The 21,858-nt window shown below is 44.8% G+C and overlaps 1 protein-coding gene across 1 annotated transcript; it reads right to left on the minus strand.

Annotated features, from left to right (window-relative positions):
- SH2D1B (SH2 domain containing 1B) lies at window positions 1–21,524 on the minus strand. The gene is made up of 4 exons (XM_014570339.4): window positions 18,314–21,524; window positions 13,702–13,765; window positions 5,615–5,783; window positions 1–2,598 (listed from the first exon to the last, which is right to left on the minus strand). Exons 1-4 carry the CDS (start codon window positions 18,598–18,600, stop codon window positions 2,561–2,563), a joined length of 558 nt encoding a protein of 185 aa, XP_014425825.1. The 5' UTR covers window positions 18,601–21,524; the 3' UTR covers window positions 1–2,560.
- Window positions 21,525–21,858: the final 334 nt, after the last annotated feature.

The following is a 21,858-nucleotide window of genomic DNA, read 5'->3' on the forward strand; positions in this document are numbered from 1 at the left end:
CTCCCTTCCAGACCCTGCACCCTCTCTATGCCCCTTCCCCAGGCCAGAATCCTTTCTTGTACCCCAGTCTGCTATCCCTAGCTCCCTTCTGCACCCAGACCCCACAGCCCCTCCACAAAAAAGTGTCACCCTTGGCCACTTACCAAAATCTTGGCGTGGCCTCCCCATCAGAAATTATTGCCCACCCCGGCTTACAAAATGTGGAATGACCAGCCCTTTAAATTTACAATGAGCCAGTAGTCAAAATTCACAATTATCTAGTATGTTACCTGAAGCTCTCAAGGCAGTTTACATACATTAAACAATCAATTTTTGTCATGCCTTTGTATCTTCTTTCTACGGATGTGGAACACGTACAGCAAAGTTAAATGACTTGCTAGAGGTCAAAGAACAATCCATTGGCAGACCAAAAACAGAGTCAGTATTATTGGTTTCTTTTTTAGCAGTAAAAATGTCACACTATTTCCACAAATGGTGACCTTCAGAAGAAAAATGTATAATAAGCAGATCCCTGGTTTAATTATTTAAAGTCAACTCTTGTTAAAAAAAAAAAGAAATGTAGGCACCACAGAGTCATTTGTTTTCTGTTTTAAATGCATGCAACAAATGCAATTCTCAAAACAAATGTTAAATATAAAAACAATCAAACTGTTCTTAAATGCATCTTTGTAGAAACTTGCAGTCCTCAAAATAAGTCTTTAGCAGTACCATGAATAAGTATAAAAACAGCCCAACTCATTTATTTACACTTTACGGTATATCTTCCATTTCCAATACAGTAGACTTCCGATAATCCAGAATCTATGGGACCTAGGTGGTGCTGGATTATCAGATATGCCAGACTATCAGGAGGTACTATAAGATGGTTATATATATATATATACATTATATACTATATATAAAGTGTTCTTAACCCTTTTTATTGTACATACTGTATACAGTATACTATAATGTTTTAGTTTTTTTAAGCCTTTTTTACCCTTTTTGCTCAGTTCAGCTGTTGCCGCTGTTACCTTGTAACTCATTTTTTGCCGAAGCTCACTATCTAGGCTCTTGCCATTTTGATGCCGGACTATCAGGAGTGCCAGACTATTGGAGTTTTTTCTGTACTTCTTTTGCCAGCAGCCTTAGATTGTTTCAGTGCTACAGGATAGCATGGTTCCTTCAAGATAGTAAAGATTCTGAAGCTGAATATACCAACCAGTTATCTGAAAACACAGCAAAACTAATGTCTCATATGCAAAGAACAAGCACATAACAAACAGGTTTTTAACATCCTATTGAGTCTACTCAGTTTGTATCATAGTAGGTTCAGTTCTGCCATTACTATTTGATCTACGCATGTACAGTTAGCATATTTACTTACTATTTCCTAACATGCTGTAGGCTAGTCTTGGGGGGTAGACACGTTAGTCTGTATCTGCAAAACCAAGGAGGAGTGCTGTGGCATCTTAGAGACAGGCCAGGTGTAAACTACAGCCAAAGGATAGTTTAAGGTATGCAATTCCAGCTATGTAAAAAAAAAGTAGCTGGAGTCGATGTACCTTAAGTTTAGCACTAGCCTCACAGCAGGAGGCCAATAGGAGAAATGCTCCCATCGACTTCCCTTCTACTCCTCACAAAGTGTAAGAGTTTTGGCATTGACGAGGGCATCCTCAGCATTCAACTTAGTGGGTCTTTACTAGACCCTTTAAATCAGGGCTACTCAACATGCGGCCCGTGGTCTGTTGGTTTGCGACCCACAGTGTGGTTAGGTTTATGCAGGGCTCAATACATGGCCCATAGGTGGGATCCTGTGAATATAGCCTCCCCTGGGAACACGCTCCACAACGGCATGGCATCTCCCGGGCAGGGTGAGCATTGAAAGACACGAGCGGACGAGCTGGCTGGAACAGACAGATACAGGGTGTTGACATTTCTAGATCCCAGGGAGGAAGTGCCAGGAGCACTGGGGCATTGTGGGAAGTGCTTTGTATCATGCCCGTCAGTGTTAAAGAAGCTATTTGCATATATTTGCGTATATATTTGCATGTATCTGAAACTACACTTAAGTTGAGGCCCTCGGCATTTGCTGTGAGTATCATTGTGGACCCCAGGGCTTCCAAAGTTGAGTAGTCCTGCCCTAAAATTGAACGTCAGAAGATCAACTGCCACAGCGTTGATCATCTCCATAGTCTAGACATGGCCTATCAGTTTTATTAGGGCATAGGCTTTATTATGCCCTAATAAATCTGTTAGTCTCTAAGATGCCACAGGGCTCCACATTGTTTATGCTGTAGACTGTGGCAGCTAGAACTTCAGTTAGCAAAAGGTAAAAACAAATTTAAAACACAAATAAATTAATCTAATAATGAATAAAATAAATATAACTTGTATTGTGTCCCACAGAGTACAAGTCTGTTGCTTTGAGGAGTGGCACAAGTCCACTGATGATAATGTTCAGCCAGCAGATGTGGTATGTGCAAGGAAAAGTTCTGAGAGCAAGTTCTTTATATTTGATCTGCTGAGATGGAAGGCAGGATAAGAGATGGATTCTGACCAAAACTAGTTCCCAGATGATTTAAGGTAAAACATCAACATAATCTGGATCTTCAACTTCTGTAAAGAAAGCAGCATATCAACATGTCAACATTTGTATGTTCCAACAATCTTTTAGTGTGAGGAGAGTAGCTTGTTCTAAAACAACATATTTTATTTTGTTTTTTTGAGATGGAAACATACACAAAGTTGTGGATACCAGTTATATATGACACTAGTCTAAGACCAGTGTCCCAGAGATTTGACCCCCGACACCACTCCTTCTCCGTTTGTCTGAGTGAAATTGCCTGAAACTCAAGCCAAAGAAATCCTGCATTATTCTCTTCCAGAACCTGAAAACTCAATTCTTAAACTATCATATTCATGAAGTACAGTTAAAAACACCTCATAGCAAGAAATGATCAATTGTTTCTGAATTGAAACCAAGACATGTCATTGGATCTCATTGCTTTTGCTCAAACATAACCTCCCACTACATATAGTAATTCCAAATTGAAAGTCGATTGTAAACTGTAGGGCAAAAGAACCTAAGAATCCTTAACTTTGTTCAGGTTGAACCTCTCTAGTGTGGCACCCTGGGGACCTGACAGGTGCCGAACCAGAAAATTTGCCAGACCACAGAAGGTCAACATTGTCTAGCAGCATTAGCGACACGTCCCCTGCTTCCTGGTCTCTTAGAAGACAGTTAAATTAGAGCTAAATAACAGCACAGAACACTCAGGCTACGTCTACACTGCAAGTTTTTGCTGGCAGAGAGTATGCTAATGAAGCGCTCATTAGCATTTGTCACACTGTCATTTGCATATTCTCTGCCGATGCTTTTTGTGCAAAATCAAGCAGTGTAGACGGGTCCATTTTGCACTAAAAAAACCCTTTTGCACAAGATCCTTATGCCTCAAAAAAGGAGATATAAGAATCTTGCGCAAAAGGGGGGGGGTTGGTTGCGCAAAATGGACCCGTCTACACTGCCTGTTTTTGCGCAAAAACCTTATGCGCAAAAAGCATCGGCAGAGAATATGCAAATGACAGCGCAACAAATGCTAATGACCGTTTCATTAGCATACTCTCTTCCGGCAAAAACCTGCAGTGTAGATGTAGCCTAAGAGTCAAGACTGGTGGGTGTAAACAAACTTCATGCAACTATGGGAAACTAGGCCACAGCCATGATAAGTGGACATCCAGCTAACTAAAACACCATGCCAGATCAGAGAGTTCTGGATTAGAGAGGTTCCCAACCTGAATTTAGTTCTGTACTTCTGTATTTCCCCCTCCCTTTATTAGTGACAAAGTGCTAGTGTGGACTTTTCTGTTTGTTTTGTCGAGAGAACTGGCTTCCACCAGTATCCCACAATGCCTGCCCTGATGGCTGTGCTCAGTGTTTTGTTTTCTCTGCTCCCTGCAGGCATGCACGCCTTCCCTTTCAAAGCTCTGGCAAGTATCTGACAGCTGAGTGAGCTGCTCCAATTGCGGAACAAACACAAAACTAATAATTGAAATGCTACTGTTCTGCTGCTGCAGAAGGGCTGGAGAGACAGCTGTGCTGCTTTGACATTCCTCACCACGGAAAGCTCACAGAGCTAGGAGCGAATCTCAAGAAGTACAGCTCTGCCTTCCCTCAACACTGAACTGTGGGATGCTCATCCACATTGCTATTCTCTGTCTATTGATTGGGGAGCTAGCAATGTCAACGTGTCCGCTAAAAGACAGGCAGTCTAAATGCTTTTTGTTGGCTCTTCCATCCTTTATGAGTGGTTTGCTTTGTCAGCAGGAGAGTACTTCTGCCAACAAAGCACTGTTTAAACTAGTATTTGCCTCCACAAAGCTTTTGTCTGGGGCGGGGGAGGTGTTTAAGCACCTGTGAACCACAAAAGCTTTGTCACTCAATTGCCAGTGTAGACAAGGCCTCAATTCGTCCTTACCAAACCAAAGACATGTTACAGTAAAACACAGCGGAAGTATACTATATCTCAGAGCCTCATAATCTTTAATTAATTTATCTAAATCCTTCATTGAGTGTTATCCACATTTTATAGCTGGGGACAAAACCAAAGTGATTTGCCCAGCTTTACAAAAGACAACTATGGCAGAACAAAGATTGACCTTGGGTCTTCCAGCTTCTGGAACGCTGCCCTCATTGTTGGACCTTCCTTCCTCTTTCAATTATTATTTTCCAGATAGTTTAGATTTAAGGCTGTTTATAATGTTAGACCACAAGGCAAAAGAAAACTATGAATCTGATGTTACATTATATTTTCTCCCCTAAGCCTCAAAGATAATTTAGTTTGTTTGTGCCATTTTTGGTATGAAGGAAATTTAGAGCCGGGGGGGGGGCTCTCACTGAAATCATGGGACTTATTTAGCACTTTACAGGAACTATACTATATAATACATAACTATACAAGAGTAATGCATAATTGCAATACTTTTATTTATTTTTTTATTTTAAAACATTACACATCAAATCCAAACTCCATCAAAGTAATTAAATATGCCTTTGACCCCATCATCATTATGGGAGTATTTAGCTAATGTCACTGGTAGAATTTTGATCAGCTAGGCAGAATGTGTAATTTCTCTTTTCAATTTTTTGCAAGTTTAAATTTCCAAGAGTAAAATCAAGCATAGAGTACTGGATGATACAGAATATTTCTTCTAACTCATGGGTTCAAATCCAGCCCATACTAGTAGTGCTTAAGACTATAACTATCAGGAGGTTGAGTGGGAACCAAGAATTATAAGTATCACTCTTGACTCTCACTGTGACATGCTACAAAGTTTAGATGACTTCTCAAACTTTGTGAGTGCCTCAGTTTTACCCATCGATTGAACTGATTTTCACGTCTTCACCAGTTCTAAGAGTTGCCATTATATTGTTACTAACTGCCACCCTTATTTGTAGGTAAAAAGGCTGACAGAGCTCCCTTTTCACTTCTAAATGTGATTCAACGTGATACAAGGGCTGAGTGAAATACATAGAACTGCTGTCTGGGCTCTCTGTGACCTGAGGAAAAGAGAGGGGAACTCACAGAACTGTCAGTGCAGCACCAGGTTAAAAAGATAGCAATTAATCTCTTACCATCATACTCTTCATCCACAACTACCCTGGAGTGTCTTACTCTCCTTGGGGGCTTTGGTCTCTTTACTGGGTAGCGAAGATTGATGATTAGTCCTTGATTTGGCTTTTCATAGTTGTATATTAAATCCTTTATTGTTTTGAAGACCCGTTGTGGAACATCTTCAGAAGTCTGCACGAAAGTGAAAAATGCATTTCATGTGTGTTTCATCCAAAGGGCAACCATACTTTCTAAAGGGAAAACAAGACACCGCCTGGGGCTAACTGAGGTTCCCACACTCCCCTCTGTTGAGCTGGCCCAAGCTACTCACCTGAGCTTCCCAACTCCCTCCCCGCGTGGGTCAGGCATTGCTGTTTATCCGAGCTGCTCTCCATCCCCATGCAGAATGTGCCTGAGCTGCTTACCCAAGCTCTGCCACTCTGCTCCCTACTTGGGGCTGGTGTTGCCTGTCTCCTTGCCCTAGTCCTGCCTACCTCCTCTGTGGGGCTGGTATCACCACTAACTCCACCACACATTGGGTATGTCTACACTACAAAGTTAGTTCGAACTAACAGACGTTAGTTCGAACTAACTTTCATAGGCGCTACACTAGCGCTCCGTTAGTTTGAATTTAATTCGAACTAACGGAGCGCTTAGTTCGAACTAGGTAATCCTCATTCCACGAGGATTAAGCCTAGTTCGAACTTGCGGGCTGGCTATGGTGTCCGTGCCAGGTGCAAGCCTGCCAGCATCCAGCTAGCAGACCCTGCACCTGGCACGGATTGAGCCACCCACCCGATGCCCCCCAGCCCTCCCCCTCTTCCCGAGACCAGGCTGGTGGCTCCCGGGAGCTTGCCTGGGACAGCAAGAGGCGGGCACCCGCCTGGGCTAGTGCGGACATCGTGGACCTCATCCACGACCTCCGCACTAGGCACAGGAAGGTGGCTGTTTGGCATGGGGAAGTCCACCGTTGAGGACCTCCTCATGGAGGGAAGGCACTCTCAGGCTGCAGTCCCTGCAGGTGGGGGAATGCTGGAAAGGGGGACCCGAGGGAAAGGGGGCTGGAGGGTGTAGGGGGTAGGTTTTGGAGGGGGAGGAAGCCTTGTCTCCGGGGGGCTCTGTAGTCCTATCCTCTCACAGCTCTGCCAGGGAGACGGCCTCATAGGGTGCTCAGGCACCCCCTCTGATTCTCTGCTTCATGTGTTTCTTTGTCTCCTTCTGCCAGTGGTGAGGACCATCAACTCCATCCTGCTGTGCAGGGTCATCCGCCTCAGACATCTGGACCCTATCATGGCTGGATTTGCAGCCCTGGGGTTCCCCTACTATGGGGGAGTCATAGATGGAACCCACATCCCCATCCGGGCCCCAGAACATTGAGCCACCCAGCACACTAACCGCAAGGGCTATTTCTCGATGTGCTGCAGGCCCTGGTCAAGCACCACAGACAGTTCACGGACATTTTTGTTGGGTGGTCAGGCCGGGCACACAATGGCTGCATTTTCAGAAATTCCAGCCTCTATGGGAAGCTGGAGGCTGGCACATTCTTACCCCAGCGTGACTTTCGTGTCAGGGTCGTGCAGATGCTACTGTGCATTGTGGGGGATGCGGCCTACTCCCTTATGCTGTGGCTCATGAAGCTGTACACCGGCAACCTGGACCCCAGCAGGGACTGATTCAATGCCCACTTGGGCAAGGCCTGCATGCAGGTGGATTGCACTTTGGGTGCCTGAAGGCTCGGTCGAGGTGCCTCCTGACCTGCCTCGATGTGGGGGAGCACAACAGCCCTGAGGTGGTTGCCCTGTGTTACATTCTCCACAACATTGTGGAGAGCAAAGGAGAGGTCTTCCTATTGGGGAGTGGGGGAGAGGCTGGCTGGGAGGGAAGGGTCTTCGGACAGCCACGCACAGCTGCCATCCACCATGCCCATCAACTGGGGGTGCGCATCCGGGAGGTTCTGAGGGAAAGTTTCTCTAAAGAACCCCAGTAACTCTCCTCAGGGCCTCCCCACTAGGGGCCTGAGCCTTGCCCCCCCGATGCCCTTCCTCCCTTCCCTGTAAACTCAATAAAAACAATAGTTTTGTTTTCAAAACATAACTTTGTATTTTTTTTTTCAGTAAAAGTAGCTGGGGAGGAGGGGATCTGAGAATCTGGAGGGGGGAGGAGGAGGAGGGCTCAGGGCTGGGAGTCACGCGTGCTGTGGCTGGAAGTTCCGCCTTGGGTCTGGGGGGGCCTGGGACAACAGGGGGATAGGCGATGGGGGGGGGTTGGAGCAGGATTAGACATGGCAGGGGAGCTGTCACAGACATGGCAGGGGGGGTAGGGCCGGCAGGGGCAGGAGCAGGGAGAGGAGCCGGGTGTTCCATCATCTTCCATACGGTGGCACACATGTCTTGGCCCTGCTGCACCAACTCAGCCCACATTTGGGTCCACCATTGAGCATTCTGCCGGACCTTCTGGTCTAGTGTCTGCTGCATGTCCCAGAGGATGGCCACATGCTCCCTCATTAGGTCCTCTTGGATCCTCCGACACCTGCGGCTCCCCTGGGGTCGAGCGACTGGCTTTGCTGGCAGTGATCGCCCCTCAGTGATGGCTGGTCTGGCTGTGGAGAATAGAGAGGAAGAGGTGGTCAGTCATCCATGCAGACACATTCCCTGAGCCCTTGCCCTCCTCTGTGAGCTGCAAGCAACAGTCTTCGGGCCTGAGGAGGGGGATGTCCCAGGAGCAAGACCACGTGTGGCCTGGACAGCAGGCCCTGCCTCACAGGAGCCCAGAGGTGCTCAGGGGACCATGCTTCCCGCCCCTCCCACCCTGTCCCACGGACAAGCAGGCAAGGGAAGTGTACAGCCACACTGGGATCTCAGGGCAGGAGAGAGGTCGAGAGCAGCCTGGCCTTCCATGGGGGCCACACACACACCTGCAGGTGCAGGTAGTGCCTCGAGCATGCAGGCATGCCTGTGTGCTGTGTGCGGCACTCCTCGGTCTGTGCACAGCCATGTGTGCCCTTGTCCCCAGCCTGCTTCCAGTGGTGGCTAGTGGTGGAAGGGCATCCCTCCCAGGGGGCAGACGTGTGTGGCCTCCCCAGAGCCTGTGAACAGGAGTCCGGGGGTGCTCTGGAGCTGCCTCCTGGTGCTGCGTGGTGCAGATTGGTGCTGCACGTGCTTCCACATGCATGGACTGCAGCACAAGGGCCAGGCTGAGAAGGCCGAGTGACGACTGCCCCCTAGCCCCTCAGCCACCTCCCCCACCCTGTGTGCGTGAAAAACTAAGAGCGCTCACCTGCTGATCCCTCCTTGGTTTGGAGGATGACTGGGAGACATCCAGGCCCTGGGGTACCAGTTCCAGGGTTAGGGTGATGGTGCTGGCTGTTTCCTTCTCCTCCTCCAGCTTGTCATCCTCCTCTTCCTCCTCTTGGCCTGAGAGCCCCAGGTGGGCAACAATGGGCATCTCCAGCCTCGAGTCCACGACTATGGGTGGGGAAGGGGCTGTCCTGGCCCCCAGGATGTGGTGGAGCTCAGTGTAGTAGGAGCAGGAGTGGGGTCCTGCCCTGGAGTGAGAGCGGGGCGCCCCGTGATTACGTCACGGCCATTGACGGCCGTGCAGGTGGGGATGCCGATCGCGCCTGCCGCCTCGGGTGCCAGCTGCCGCAACCGGCCTCAGGCCGCTCCTGAGCGAGAGCTGCGCTCCCTTGCCCTAGCATATCTCTGTCAGAGCTCTTTAACTTGCTCTTTACTTGCTCGAGGCTCCTGGGGTGGTGGCCCCTCGGCCATCTGGACGTATATGTTGGTGTTCCTGTACCTGGAGCAGAGATCCTGCAGGATTTTCTCTTCGCCTCAGATGTCTAGGAGGGACAGGATCTCCGCCCCAGACCAGAATGGCACACGCCTTTTTGTGCCACTGTCTGAGTCCTGGGGGCCCTGTGTAGGGCCAGTGGGCTCTCAGGGAGCTTGAGGCTGGGCCATGGGTCCAGGTAAGCATGGCAATGTCAGCCACACAGTGAGGTGCAGCTCTCAGGGCCAGCTTCTTCCCACAAGGCTTGTCCCGGGTGCCTATGGCTTTAAGAGCTGGCAGGAGACAGGAACTACAGAGTTGTGATGCGTTTGGACGGAGTGACCAGCAGGGCACCTGTGTTATTTCCTGGAGGCCTCTTTTTTCAACAGAACTCCCTCTTCTGCATCTACTCACAGCTTTTTCTGAAAAAGCTTTTTTGGAAAAAAGGCTTCTTCCTCATAGGAAGAGGTTTACCGCCGTCGGAAAACCCCCTCTGTTCTTTCGACTTTTTGTCAAAAGAACACAATAGCAGTGTGGACACAAGAATTGTTTTTCCGGAATAACGCCCATTATTCCGGAAAAACACTGCAGTGTAGACATACCCTGACACACTCAGGAGGTGGTCATACCTCTTATTGACCTAGGTTGCTGTGATTGAGGCTTTCAAGACTTGCACCGGGGAAAGATAAGACTTGGATGTTATCCCCTTCCAAAAGAAGGTATGCAGTACTGCCAACTCCAAGCATTCCAAAAATCAGGAGATTGGCTTAAAAGCAGGGGCGGCCTTTGAGCGTAGGCAAGCTTGGCAGCTGCCTAGGGCGCCACTGGCACGGGCGCCCGATGATGATGTCATGGCCATTGACTACCGTGCAGGCAGGAGCGTCAATTGCGCCGCCCCGCCTAGGGCACCAGCTGCTGCAGCCGGCCTCGGGCCGCTCCTATTTAAAAGGGATACTTTAAAAAAAAGTACCATAATTTAGTGAATATACCCCACACCCAAATATACCCCACAGTTTTTTCTATTTGAGTAAAAAAATCTTGTATACCCCGTGCACGAATATAACCCAGGGGGTATACAAGACTTTTCTATGCTGGGGGTATATTTACGGTGCGGTGGGGGGGTTAGCCATTCACTGCCCTAGGTTCCAGCGCAGCCACCAGCCTCTAGCCTCCGGGCTGGGGAGCACTCATCCCACAGGTTCCTCCGCAGCCGGAGGATGGGGTGGGGGAGCAGGTCCTACCAACCTCCGGGCAAGGGACTGCTCCCCCGCCCCTTCCTGCAGCTGTGCAGGAACTGGGGGGTGAGCCCTCTCCCGCCCAGAGGCTGGAGGCTGGCAGCCAGGAACTGGGGGGTGAGTGCTCCCCCGCCCCTTCCTGCGGCTGCGCAGGAACCGGGGGGTGAGCCCTCTCCCGCCCAGAGGCTGGAGGCTGCGCAGCCACAGGAAGAGGCGATGGAGAGCTCACCCACCTGCGGAGTAAAAAAAATTCTGTATACCCCGCACCCGCACAGAAGCTTTTTCTAAATGATTAAACACAGACCACCAAATTCTAGTCAAATACCCACTACCAGTATCTGATGCCCCTGGAATGCCAGGGAATTAGTTTGGTGAACTATCCCCAGATATTCCTAGCAAGCAGACTATACGCTGTGCTGCAGAGAAATAAAATAAAATAAAATAAAATAAAATTAAGCAGAATTAACTTGATGTTTGCGGATGATATAGTTATCATCGAGGAAGATGAAGAGAAGCTAGCGAGAAGGGTGCAGGTGCTAAATGAGGAAGGGAAGCGGTGTGGAGTGATTATGAATATCGATAAAACAAAGACAATAGTATTTGGAGATAAGGAAATAGAAAGGAAGATCAGTATAGATGGGATCTAACTAGAGAACATAGAGAAATTCACTTATTTGGGGAGCAACATGATATATGATCTAGACTGTAAGAAGGAAATAGCAACTAGAATAGCAAAAGCAAGAGTGAGTTTGAAGGTGATGGATAAGATCTGGAAAAGTAAAGCGATTAGCTTAGGAACGAAGCTGAGCATCTTGAAAACGTGTGTATTCAGTAGCATGTTGCACGGATGTGAGACGTGGGTGATAATGAAAGATTAAAAGAGAAGGATATTAGCATTCGAGAGGAGTTGTTATAGAAAGATCCTGAGACTAGGATGGATGCAGAAGGACACCAACAAGGAAGATACAGCTAAAATTATATAGGAAGATACAACTAAAAGAGAATCTATTGCAGAAGGTTAGACAACGGAAGTTACAGCTATTTGGGCATATCTGCGGTATGAACGACAAGCGAAAAGTTAAGACCTTGGTATTCGGCATAATGGATGGTCTGAATAGAGAGGCAGAGAATGGGTAGATGATATAGTAGATTGGTGTGGAGCTAGTCTACAGAAACTAAGCCGCTTCGCACTGGCCAGAGAAAGATGGAAGGAAATAGTGAGGGATGCATCGGACACCAACGGGCGTTGAACCCATGGTTGTCGATGATGAAGAATGCCCCTGCTTGGAAAGCCTCTCAAATAGCCTGAGAATTGCTTTCATTTGTGCTTGTTGCAGAAGCCTGGAAAACAGTTTGTGTTGGAAAAAAATACAAAACCATATTTCAACTAATATTCAGTGAAAGAAGACCCTCTGACGAATAGGAAGCAACTGTGATTCAAGAAAGCAAGACTGACAACTAAAATTTTAAGTTTTGTCAGCCAATCATAATAATAGGCAGCACTTTACCAAATTCACAGCCATTAACAAAATGCATCACAGACGGTGAAATCTGGTCTTTTGTAAACTTTAACAATATACCATACAGATTTCCAGCATTTCTCAAATTGGGAGGCCAGTCCCAAAAGGCAGTTGCAAGGAGGCTACAAGACTGTTTGGGGTGGGGGTCACAGTAGTGCCACCCATTCTTCTGTGTGCTGTTGGCTGAGCATCCAGCTTTGAAGGCAGTGCACTCCAGCAGCAAAGGCAGAATTTCAGGAGGGGCAAAGGGGGGTGGGGCAGCTGTGTATTCCAGGACACCGCTAGCTTTTCATTCCATTTCCTGGACGCTAAGGGAGTGAGGTGAAAATAGTTGCATTCCGTGCCCGCCCCTCATACCTGGCGGATGAAGGGAGCTAACCAGCCAGGCATGAGAGGCAGGCACAGAATGCAAGTACTTTCCCCGCACTCCCTTAGTGTCCAGGGAGCGGAATGAAAAGCTAGCGGTGTCCCGGAGTGCACAGCTGCTGCCTCCTCCACCCTCCTGAAATTCCTCCCTTGGCCATCAGCAGTGAAGAAATAAGGGTGGCAGTCCCATACCATGTCACCCTTCTGCATTACCGCTTTCAGAGCTGGGTGAACGGAGGCTGCTGATTGAGGGCGCAGATACCGGTATTTCAAAGCTGGGCAGTAAAGAGTGGCAGCTGCCAGGCAGGATCCTAGCACTGAAGGCAAAGCTGCCACAAGCAGCAGGGCAGAAGTAAGGACAGCAATACCATACTATGTCATCCTTACTTCTGTGCTGCTGCTTGTGGCAGCTTTGCCTTCAAAGCTGGGCTCCTGCCTGGCAGCTACCACTCTTTACTGCCCAGCTTTGAAATACCGGTATCATTATCACAACCGCTATTACAATAGTCTTGCAAGTTCTCCACAACTCCATTTTGAGTCAGGAGCCTGTATAACAACACCGGAAAATTTCAGATTTAAATAACAGAAATCATGACATTTACAATTTTTAAAATCCTGCGACAATGAAATTGACCATAATGGTCCATGAATTTGGTAGGACCCTAATAATAGGATTCAGAACCTTTCACCTCTAAATTGCTGACTTGGATCCATCCCGAATCAGTAATGCTCCAGAGCATTTTTCAGTATTACAGTCAAACAAAATATTATAAACAGATCTTTCTAAAAGGAAAGGACTAATTCCAAAATTCAAGCCCCGTTAATATTAAGAAGCTCAAAAAGCTGTGCTTGTTTTTAGATGGGGAACAGCATGGTCTTTTCTGGTGGAATGCTCTTCCATTTCACCAAAGGATGAAGAAATATGAAAGTAGATATGCCCGAGAGAGATTTCATGTTGTCAGAAAGATGTGGTCAAATCAGTAGCTATGGGGAAGACAGGCAATAAACGACCAGATACAAAAAGACTGCTGTGGTGTGATTGTAATATTGTGTTACTTCCAAACAAATGGGTAATGACAGAAAGTTCTGTAAAGAGTGCATTAGAAGAATACAGGTGTGAAAATACCTTATGAAGGTGAGATTTTATGTATATGATTTTTTAAAATTAGAGAATGACATTAAACAATATTTTCTTTTGCAGGTGAAATGGTATTTTCTTACCTGAATCCTAAGGTAACCTTCGTGTTCTCTGTAGATTCGATAAGTGTAGATGAACTTTTCAAAGCTGTGAAGAGATACCCTTTCATAAGTTTTTTTAAATCAACATAGACAATATAGCTCTGCATCTAAACATTTTGGTGGGAGGTTTTTTTTTTAAATGTAAACCAAGCTAAAATAATAAACAACTAAAATCCAATCTCAGGAAATGTCTGTCATTACATTTTTGCTGTCAGAAATTACATTCTATTTAAATCTCATTTAAAGTGCAAAGTAGGTCACTTGTACAAACAGCTATTTTAGAAAATGCTTAGCCATTTAATTAGAGAAGTTTGATAATCCAAAGCTAACTCTGCAGCTCAATTTCTTAAAACAGAAAAAGGTGTCAATTTACTTTTTTCTAAAGGGCACCAGAAGTATATTGTGTGTATTTATCATTACTTTTCTTCAGGCACTACCATGAAAGACTCAAATTTTGGCACACATTCACTTTTATAATTTATTTATTTTAGCACTGTCAATTAGTCACAGTTAACTCAAGAAATTACATCAAAACAAATTAATTTGATTAAAAATTACTATAAATTAAACATAATTTTAAATGTACAGTTAATAATAAAATACCAATTAAAATTATAACTATTTTTGGACGTTGTTCTATGTTTTCAAATATATTAATTTCAGTTACAACATAGAAGCATGTAGAAGAACATAATTTGTTGGACAAAAGTCAACATGGTTTCTGTAAAGGGAAATCCTGTCTTACTAATCTATTAGAGTTCTTTGAAGGGGTTAACAAACATGCGGACAAGGGGGATCCAGTAGATATAGTATACTTGGATTTTCAGAAAGCCTTTGACAAGGTCCCTCACCAAAGGCTCTTGTGTAAATTACATTGCCATGGGATAAGAGAGAAGGTCCTTTCTCGGATTGAGAACTGGTTAAAAGACAGGAAAGAAAGGGTAGGAATAAATGGTAAATTTTCAGATTGGAGAGGGGTAACTAGTGGTGTACCCCAAGGGTCAGTCCTGGGACCAATCCTTTTCAACTTATTCATAAATGATCTGGAGAAAGGGGTAAGCAGTGAGGTAGTAAAGTTTGCAGATGATACCAAACTGTTTAGGATAGTCAAGACAGAAGCAGACTGTGAGGGACTCCAAGAAGATCTCACCAAACTGAGTGATTGGGCAACAAAATGGCAAATGAAATTTAAGGTGGATAAATGTAAAGTAATGCACATCGGGAAAAATAACCCCAACTATACGTACAGTATGATGGGGGCTAATTTGGCTACGACAAATCAGGAAAGAGATCTTGGCGTTATCATGGACAGTTCTCTGAGAACTTCCATGCAGTGTGCAGCGGCGGTCAAAAGGGCAAATAGGATGCTAGGAATTATTAGGAAAGGGATAGAAAATAAGACCCAGAACATCTTACTGCCCCTGTATAAAACTATGGTACGCCCACATCTTGAATACTGTGTACAGATGTGGTCTCCTCACCTCAAAAAATATATTTTGGCCTTGGAAAGGGTTCAGAAAAGGGCAACTAAAATGATTAGGGGTTTGGAACGGGTCCCATATGAGGAGAGGTTAAAGCGACTGGGACTTTTCAGTTTAGAAAAGAGGAGACTGAGGGGAGATATGATAGAGGTCTATAAAATCATGAGTGGTGTGGAGAGGGCCGATAAAAGTTATTTATTAGTTCCCATAATAGAAGAACTAGAGGACACCAAATGAAATTAATGGGGAGCAGGTTTAAAACTAATAAAAGAAAGTTCTTCTTCACACAGCATGTAGTCAACCTGTGGAACTTCTTGCCAGAGGAGGCTGTGAAGGCTAGAACTATAATAGAGTTTAAAGAGAAGCTAGATAATTTCATGGTGGTTAGGTCCATAAAAGGCTATTAGCCAGGGGATAGAAATGGTGTCCTTGGCCTCTGTTTGTCAGAGGCTGGAGAGGGATGGCAGGAGACAAATCGCTTGATCATTGTATTCGGTCCACCCTCTCTGGGGCACCTGCTGCTGGCCACTGTCGGCAGACAGGATACTGGGCTAGCAGACAGGATACTGTCGGCAGACAGGATACTGGATACCTTTGGTCTGACCCAGTACGGCTGTTCTTATGTTCTAATACAAAGTATAAAGTACTCACTTTATATTTTTTCATACAATTATCAGCACTGTAAAAAGATAACTAAAAGAAAAGCACTGTGAAAGTGCAGCTTACAAATGCAGAATTTTTGTTACATAACTACACTCAAAAACAAAACCGTCCTTATTCAGCCAATTCCTAAGACAAACAAGTTTGTTTATATTTACTGGAGATAACACAGCACTCTTCTTATTTATAAATGTCTCCTAAATGTGTACAGACATTCAAATGTGTCTTTTATAGCTGGCATTGGAAAGTATTTACATGTCACATATGCTAAACATTCATGTGCCCTTTCATGAGCTGACCACCATTCCAGATAATTTGGTTCCATGCTGATGACAAGTTCTGTTCAATAACATGCATGTTCAATTCCATCTTCTGAGTCAGATGCCGCCAACAGAAGATTCTTTCTTTCTTGGTCGTTCGGGTTCTATAGTTTCTGAATTAGAGTGTTGCTCTTCTAAGACTTCTGAAAACAAGCTTCACACCTCAACCCTCTCAGATTTTGGAAGGCACTTCAGATTCTTAAACACTGTGTTGAGTGCTGTAACTATCTTCAGAAATCTCATATTGGTTCCTTCTTTGCAATTTGTCAAATCGTCAATTAAAGTGTTCTTAAATCCGAAAACATATGCTGGGTCAACATCCTAGACTGCTGTACACAAAACATATGGCAGAATGTGGGCAAAACCACGGAGCAAGAAACATAATTCTTCTCTCAAGTTCAGTAACAAATTTAATTAACACTTTGTTTAAATAAGCAAAATCAACATGGAAGCATGTCCTCTGGAATGGTGGATGAAGCATGAAAGGAACTACAAATGTTTGCCATATCTGGCAAGTAAATACCTTGCAAAGCTGGCTACAACAGTGCCGTATAAACACTTATTTTTGCTTTCAGATGACACTGTAAATAAAAAGTGGGCAACGTTATCTCCAGTTAATGTAAACAAATTTGTTGATCTTAGCCATCAGCAGAACGAGAATTAGGACCAAGTGAGAGACTCCAAAATTTTAGATTATTTTCTTTCTGACAGCAATTATATATATGTATATAAAAATTCTACATGTGTAAATTTCACTTTCATGATAAAGAGATTAACTACAGTAGTTCTATGAGGTTAATTGAAAAATATTTATTTTTATGGGGCAAATATTTATAGTAAAAATAATATGTTAAAACAGTACAATTTATTTTCTGTGTTATAACTGAAATCTATATATTTGGAAATGTAGAAAACAAAAATAAATAAATAAATGGTATTTATTGTTTAACACTGATTAATCACACTTTTTAAATACTTGTGATTAATAATCATTATTTTGATTAAATTATGTGACAACCCTAACTTATATTTTAGGAAGGCAACATTCACAGTGCTTTGAGATTCTTATTTATCAATGTAGAGCTATCATACCCTGGAAACAGATGTCAGTGTGTCTTATGTGGTTACTTCAAGCCATGTTTTAAAAAAGTGTGGTTGAACATGACTGTGTGCAAATAGAACTGCCTTGACATGAAAGATCTGTTCATTTCGTTTTTTAGGGTACGGATTTGCTTAGCTTAGACAAAGTAAGCTTTTTATTGTACCTCTGCAGAAACAGCACAGCTAAGAGTGTGTCTGTAGCGCAATCACTGGGTGTGACTGCAGACAGAGCGGAGTTACCCAAGCTAGCTTTCACTTAGCTAGCTCCGGTCCTGGAACAATGAAGCTGTGGCAGCACAAGCTTGAACATGGGCTGTCCATACCTGACCAGAATGCCAAAACTAGTGCTGCCCATGGGAATTCTAGGTGAATAATGAGCCAGACACTTTAACCTAGAGGGTATCTGATTTAGCTTGATTGCAGGTAGAGATGCATATGCAGACCCATACTCAGGAATTTCTGGGTGTGTGCTTTTTTTTTGTAAATGTGGACCGCAAGTGTGTGAATGAACCCCCAGCGGTTCCCCAAGCAAGTGGGGAAATCATCCCCAGTCTTCCCCCGGACAGCCAGAGCATGGGGAAGGGAGGCTTGGATAGCACACCACTCCTGCCTTCCCCTGGCCAGCTGGTGCATGCTTACTTGGGGACCACGGAGGGGTGCTTTCGCACCATTCGCACCCGCCCTCCGTAAAGGCTTGATATAGGATTTGACCGTTGATGACAGTATGCGGAGCAAACTGTGCCACCCTTCCAAACTTTTTAATTTCAGGGATTCCAAACTATGCCACCTTCCTCCTGCCAGATGTAGGTACCCGCTTATGCCCAGAGCCTCCACTCTCTCCTATTCCATAAGTAATGCATGCAGCTTTCCTCTACAAAGTATATTGTACAGTAACTAGGGATGTGCAGCTTATTTACATTTCTGTCCTGCGAGATCACTTTCACATTTGCTATTTATTCACCTTAAAGGATGTAATAGCTTTCCCTTGTGATAGTCTTAAAATTAATAAATGTTGTAAAGTACAATACTTACAAAACACAAAGACATAAGGCTCCTTCCATGCTCTCGCTCTCTCGTAATAAAAAGCTGCCATTCTTGCCTTTCTTGCTCAGTAAGTCTTCACAGGTTTTTCTCGTTATGTTTCCATGATAAAATGGGAACTCCATGGAAGAATGCCTCCCAGGTCCCTTGGCTTTATAGTTAACTCCAGGTGAATTCAGCGGTCTGGCATGAAAATGAAGTTGGCTTGAAGATGTTGAAACTAAAACTGGTGCTAGTAGAAGTGTTTTTTGAAGCACTGAGTGTATCAGCGCATTCATCTGTGTGGCTGTTACTGACCGTTCTGGACAGCTTTTCAGCAGATGGTAGTTAAGAGAACAAATGAACGTAACACAGGAAATGAAACATGGCCAATGGTTTACCTGAAATATGTCCCATCCCCCAACACTTCATTATAAGACCCTGTTTTCCAATGCTCTTAACTTTGGCAAAGATTAGTCAGTTGGGCTGATATTTTCCTTTTCAACTTTTATTTTTGGTGGAGATTGTTTTGGGGGTGGCATACCAGTAAATATTGCTCAGCTACTTGAGAACAAGTTTAGAGAACAACATGTTTAACCCAGATTAAACATTTTACGCACACATTTTATAGAGCCGCTTGTAGTGTAGCCAAGATTCAGAACACGGAATGTGCAGTTTGGCAGAGGAATGGATTGCTCTGCTGTCAAGGATGTTCCTTCGGTGTTCCCATGAAAATCTACCCAAATTTAGCCAAGTTATAACCCTTTGAAAAAAGATGCAGTTCACACATGTTCAGCAGAAATTTCGTAGAGTTTGGCAGCTAAATTCTCCCAAGATTCAGCCTGTGCTGAGCATGTTCCAGCCCAGGAATGCAGGGATAGAGCAGGACTTTCTACTGAATTGCTATTCCCGGACACCATGACTCCTGGAACCAAAACTGAGAGCAATAAGATTGTCTTTTCTGTTCTCCTAGTAAATCCCGCTTCTGTTGCCCAGGTAGCATGAAAGAGGAGGCAGCATTCTGAACTGAATGCAGAGGGGACAAGAGGCAGACATGGGGACGTGGCAAAGGAGGGAGTAAATTGTGATGACGAAGGGAAACCCAGAGAGGGATTGTAGGACTACTAAAGCAAAGAGACAAAAGAAAGCTGAGGAACCTATAAAGGGTAGAAAAGGCACAAAATACACAAACCAGAGACAAAATGGTCTGTGAAATTGTGCCCATTTGAATGCCGTCCAGAGCCTGGAATGGAACTCCAGATTCCCAAGTCTCACAATTCCTCTGCTGTCGCCAATGCATATGTTATATTTACAGCAGCTACCAAACTGCAGATTGGGACCCCATTTTAATGGGGTCATCAAGACTCGCATCAGACTGGCTGGGAGTCCAGGGCTGAAGCCAAAGCTGTGCCACCCCAGCCAAGGCAGCAAGGTTCAGGCACTGCCTTACCACCCCCACATGGGATCATGTAATAATTTTTGCTGTCAGAAGGCAGTCACGGTGCAATGAAGTTTGAGAACCACTGTGTTACAATCTTCCAGTGGGTGTATCTCAGCCCACTCTAGCGGCTGGTCCACAGGGGATAATAAAACTACTGCTATCAGTTATCATTAGCTCAAGTGGCAGAGAACTGGGCTGTGCCTGTAAATATCCCAACCTGCTGGTGACCCATGAGTGTCACTATGATGCCACATGAGTTTGTTTTTCTAGTCTGCTTTTTAAAAACAGGTAATTTCATTAAAAAAAACATTAAAAGAGCATTAAAGTTGAAGTTTTACTTCAACTCACCAGTTAAGCAATGCCAGAATTCAGATTGGATGTGCAGCTTTTAGTAATCCCCCTTTTGTGCATGCATTAGGGTACAGTATTTAATTACATGAACACATCTTATTTTTTTCCCACATGACCCTGGCCTCCTTCAGCCCATTGGATGGACTTGCTCAGGGCTGGGTGGTGTACTGAAGGAGGCTGTTGTCTGTAGGGCATCTGTCTAATTTGTTGATAATTAGAAGGTGTGTATTGAAGTTACATTCATTCAAATTGGTGAACTGCTGAGGTACTAGTGATAAGTGCCATAGAAAAACTTAAGGAGGAAATTAATAATTCTGTATTCAGAACAGAGTTTGAGTGGTGTGCAGTAAATTGTAACATGGAGGTGGGGAGGAGGAACAACCCTGAAAGTTAAAAATCTGATATTTAAATCCCAGACCCATATTCACATCTAAGGGTGTGTCTAAACTACACCCCTCTGCTGACAGAGGGATGTAGATTAGGCACATCGCTATTGCAAATGAAGCGGGGATTTAAATATCCCACGCTTCATTTGAATAGAAATGGCCGCTGCTTTTTGCCGCCACAGCACTTTGCCAGCAAAAAGCGGCAGTCTAGATGGGGATCGGTCGACAAGAAAAGCCTTTTCCAACCGATTCTGTAAACCTCGATGCACGTGCGCATAACTCCCAGCAGTTCTGGGTTTCACAGGATTATCCTTCTTCGATCCACTTGTTCCCCTTCCCCCAAACTCCATCCTAGTGGAAGAACAGTTCCCACATTCAGTGCTGCCCACAGCCAAACACACAGTATACATGGTGCATACCATTAGCAGGGTCAGGGCTTGGGAAGGCTTTGGCTGCTCTTGGGTACACTCAGCTCCCTTGGGAATGCTCAGCAGCTGCAGGAGAGCTTAGGGATGGAGAGTAACACTGCATATGGTGGGCCAGGCTGGAAGGTGGGGGATGAGCATGGCCTGGACTTGGCACCGGAGGTACTAGGACCAGCAGCTGCGGTGGCGATGGCTCCACAAGGGTTAGCCATTTAAAATGCTGTGAGCTCTGACAAAAAAAAAGGATTAAACAACATTGCTGCCAGGCATAGTAGACAAAACATGTATAACCATTCTCCTAGGTTGGAGTTGGCTAGATTCAACATCTAAGGGTTCGTTTGCTGCTAATTAAGAAAAGCCAACTGTGAGTGGGGAAGAGGGGAGCAATGCATGATTAGCTCATCAGACTTTCTTCCTGTAAGGTGAGAAATTAAGCCAAAGGACACTGCTCAACACATCGTGGGGTCAGATTTGTTTTGAATATGGTTGTGGTGTTTTCCCAAACTAATTCATGTAGAAGCTTCAGGGGGTAGCCAAGTTAGTCTGTTACAGAAAAAAAAACAAATGGTCTGGTAGCACTTTATAGACTAACAAAACATGTAGATGGTATCATGAGCTTTCGCGGGCACAGCCCACTTCTTCAGATGACCAGAGTTATGAGTTTGGGATGTGTACACTCGAAATAAATAGGAGAGGGAAAGGAAGGGGGGAGGAAATAAAAAGGGAGGGAGTGGGAGACAGAGCATCAGTAAGTATCTAGAAAATGGGTAATTAAGCTAAAGCAGATAAAAATCAAAGTCAATAGATAGATTCCCATGTCAGGAAGGGTACTACACAGAGAGAAGAAACTGGACAGTCTCTGCGGGAAAGAATCAATTGACACAAATCAGATATACGTAAAGGAAACGTACAGAAATCTATGGGGGAACATTTCAACCTTCCAAATCACACTCT

This window comes from Pelodiscus sinensis, chromosome 1, assembly GCF_052426305.1.
Source record: "Pelodiscus sinensis isolate ZL-2025 chromosome 1, ASM5242630v1, whole genome shotgun sequence".
Lineage (NCBI taxonomy): Eukaryota > Metazoa > Chordata > Testudines > Trionychidae > Pelodiscus > Pelodiscus sinensis.

What these genes read in the sequence shown, in the direction of transcription:
- SH2D1B (XM_014570339.4), bottom strand. Translation starts at nt 18,600, where the DNA reads ATGAATGCGCTGATACACTCAGTGCTTCAAAAAACACTTCTACTAGCA. An exon ending in GCCTTATGTCTTTGTGTTTT is followed by an intron (nt 13,766 to 18,313) that starts GTAAGTATTGTA and finishes ATCTCTTCACAG; the next exon opens with CTTTGAAAAGTTCATCTACA. An exon ending in AAGGTTACCTTAGGATTCAG is followed by an intron (nt 5,784 to 13,701) that starts GTAAGAAAATAC and finishes ACTTTCGTGCAG; the next exon opens with ACTTCTGAAGATGTTCCACA.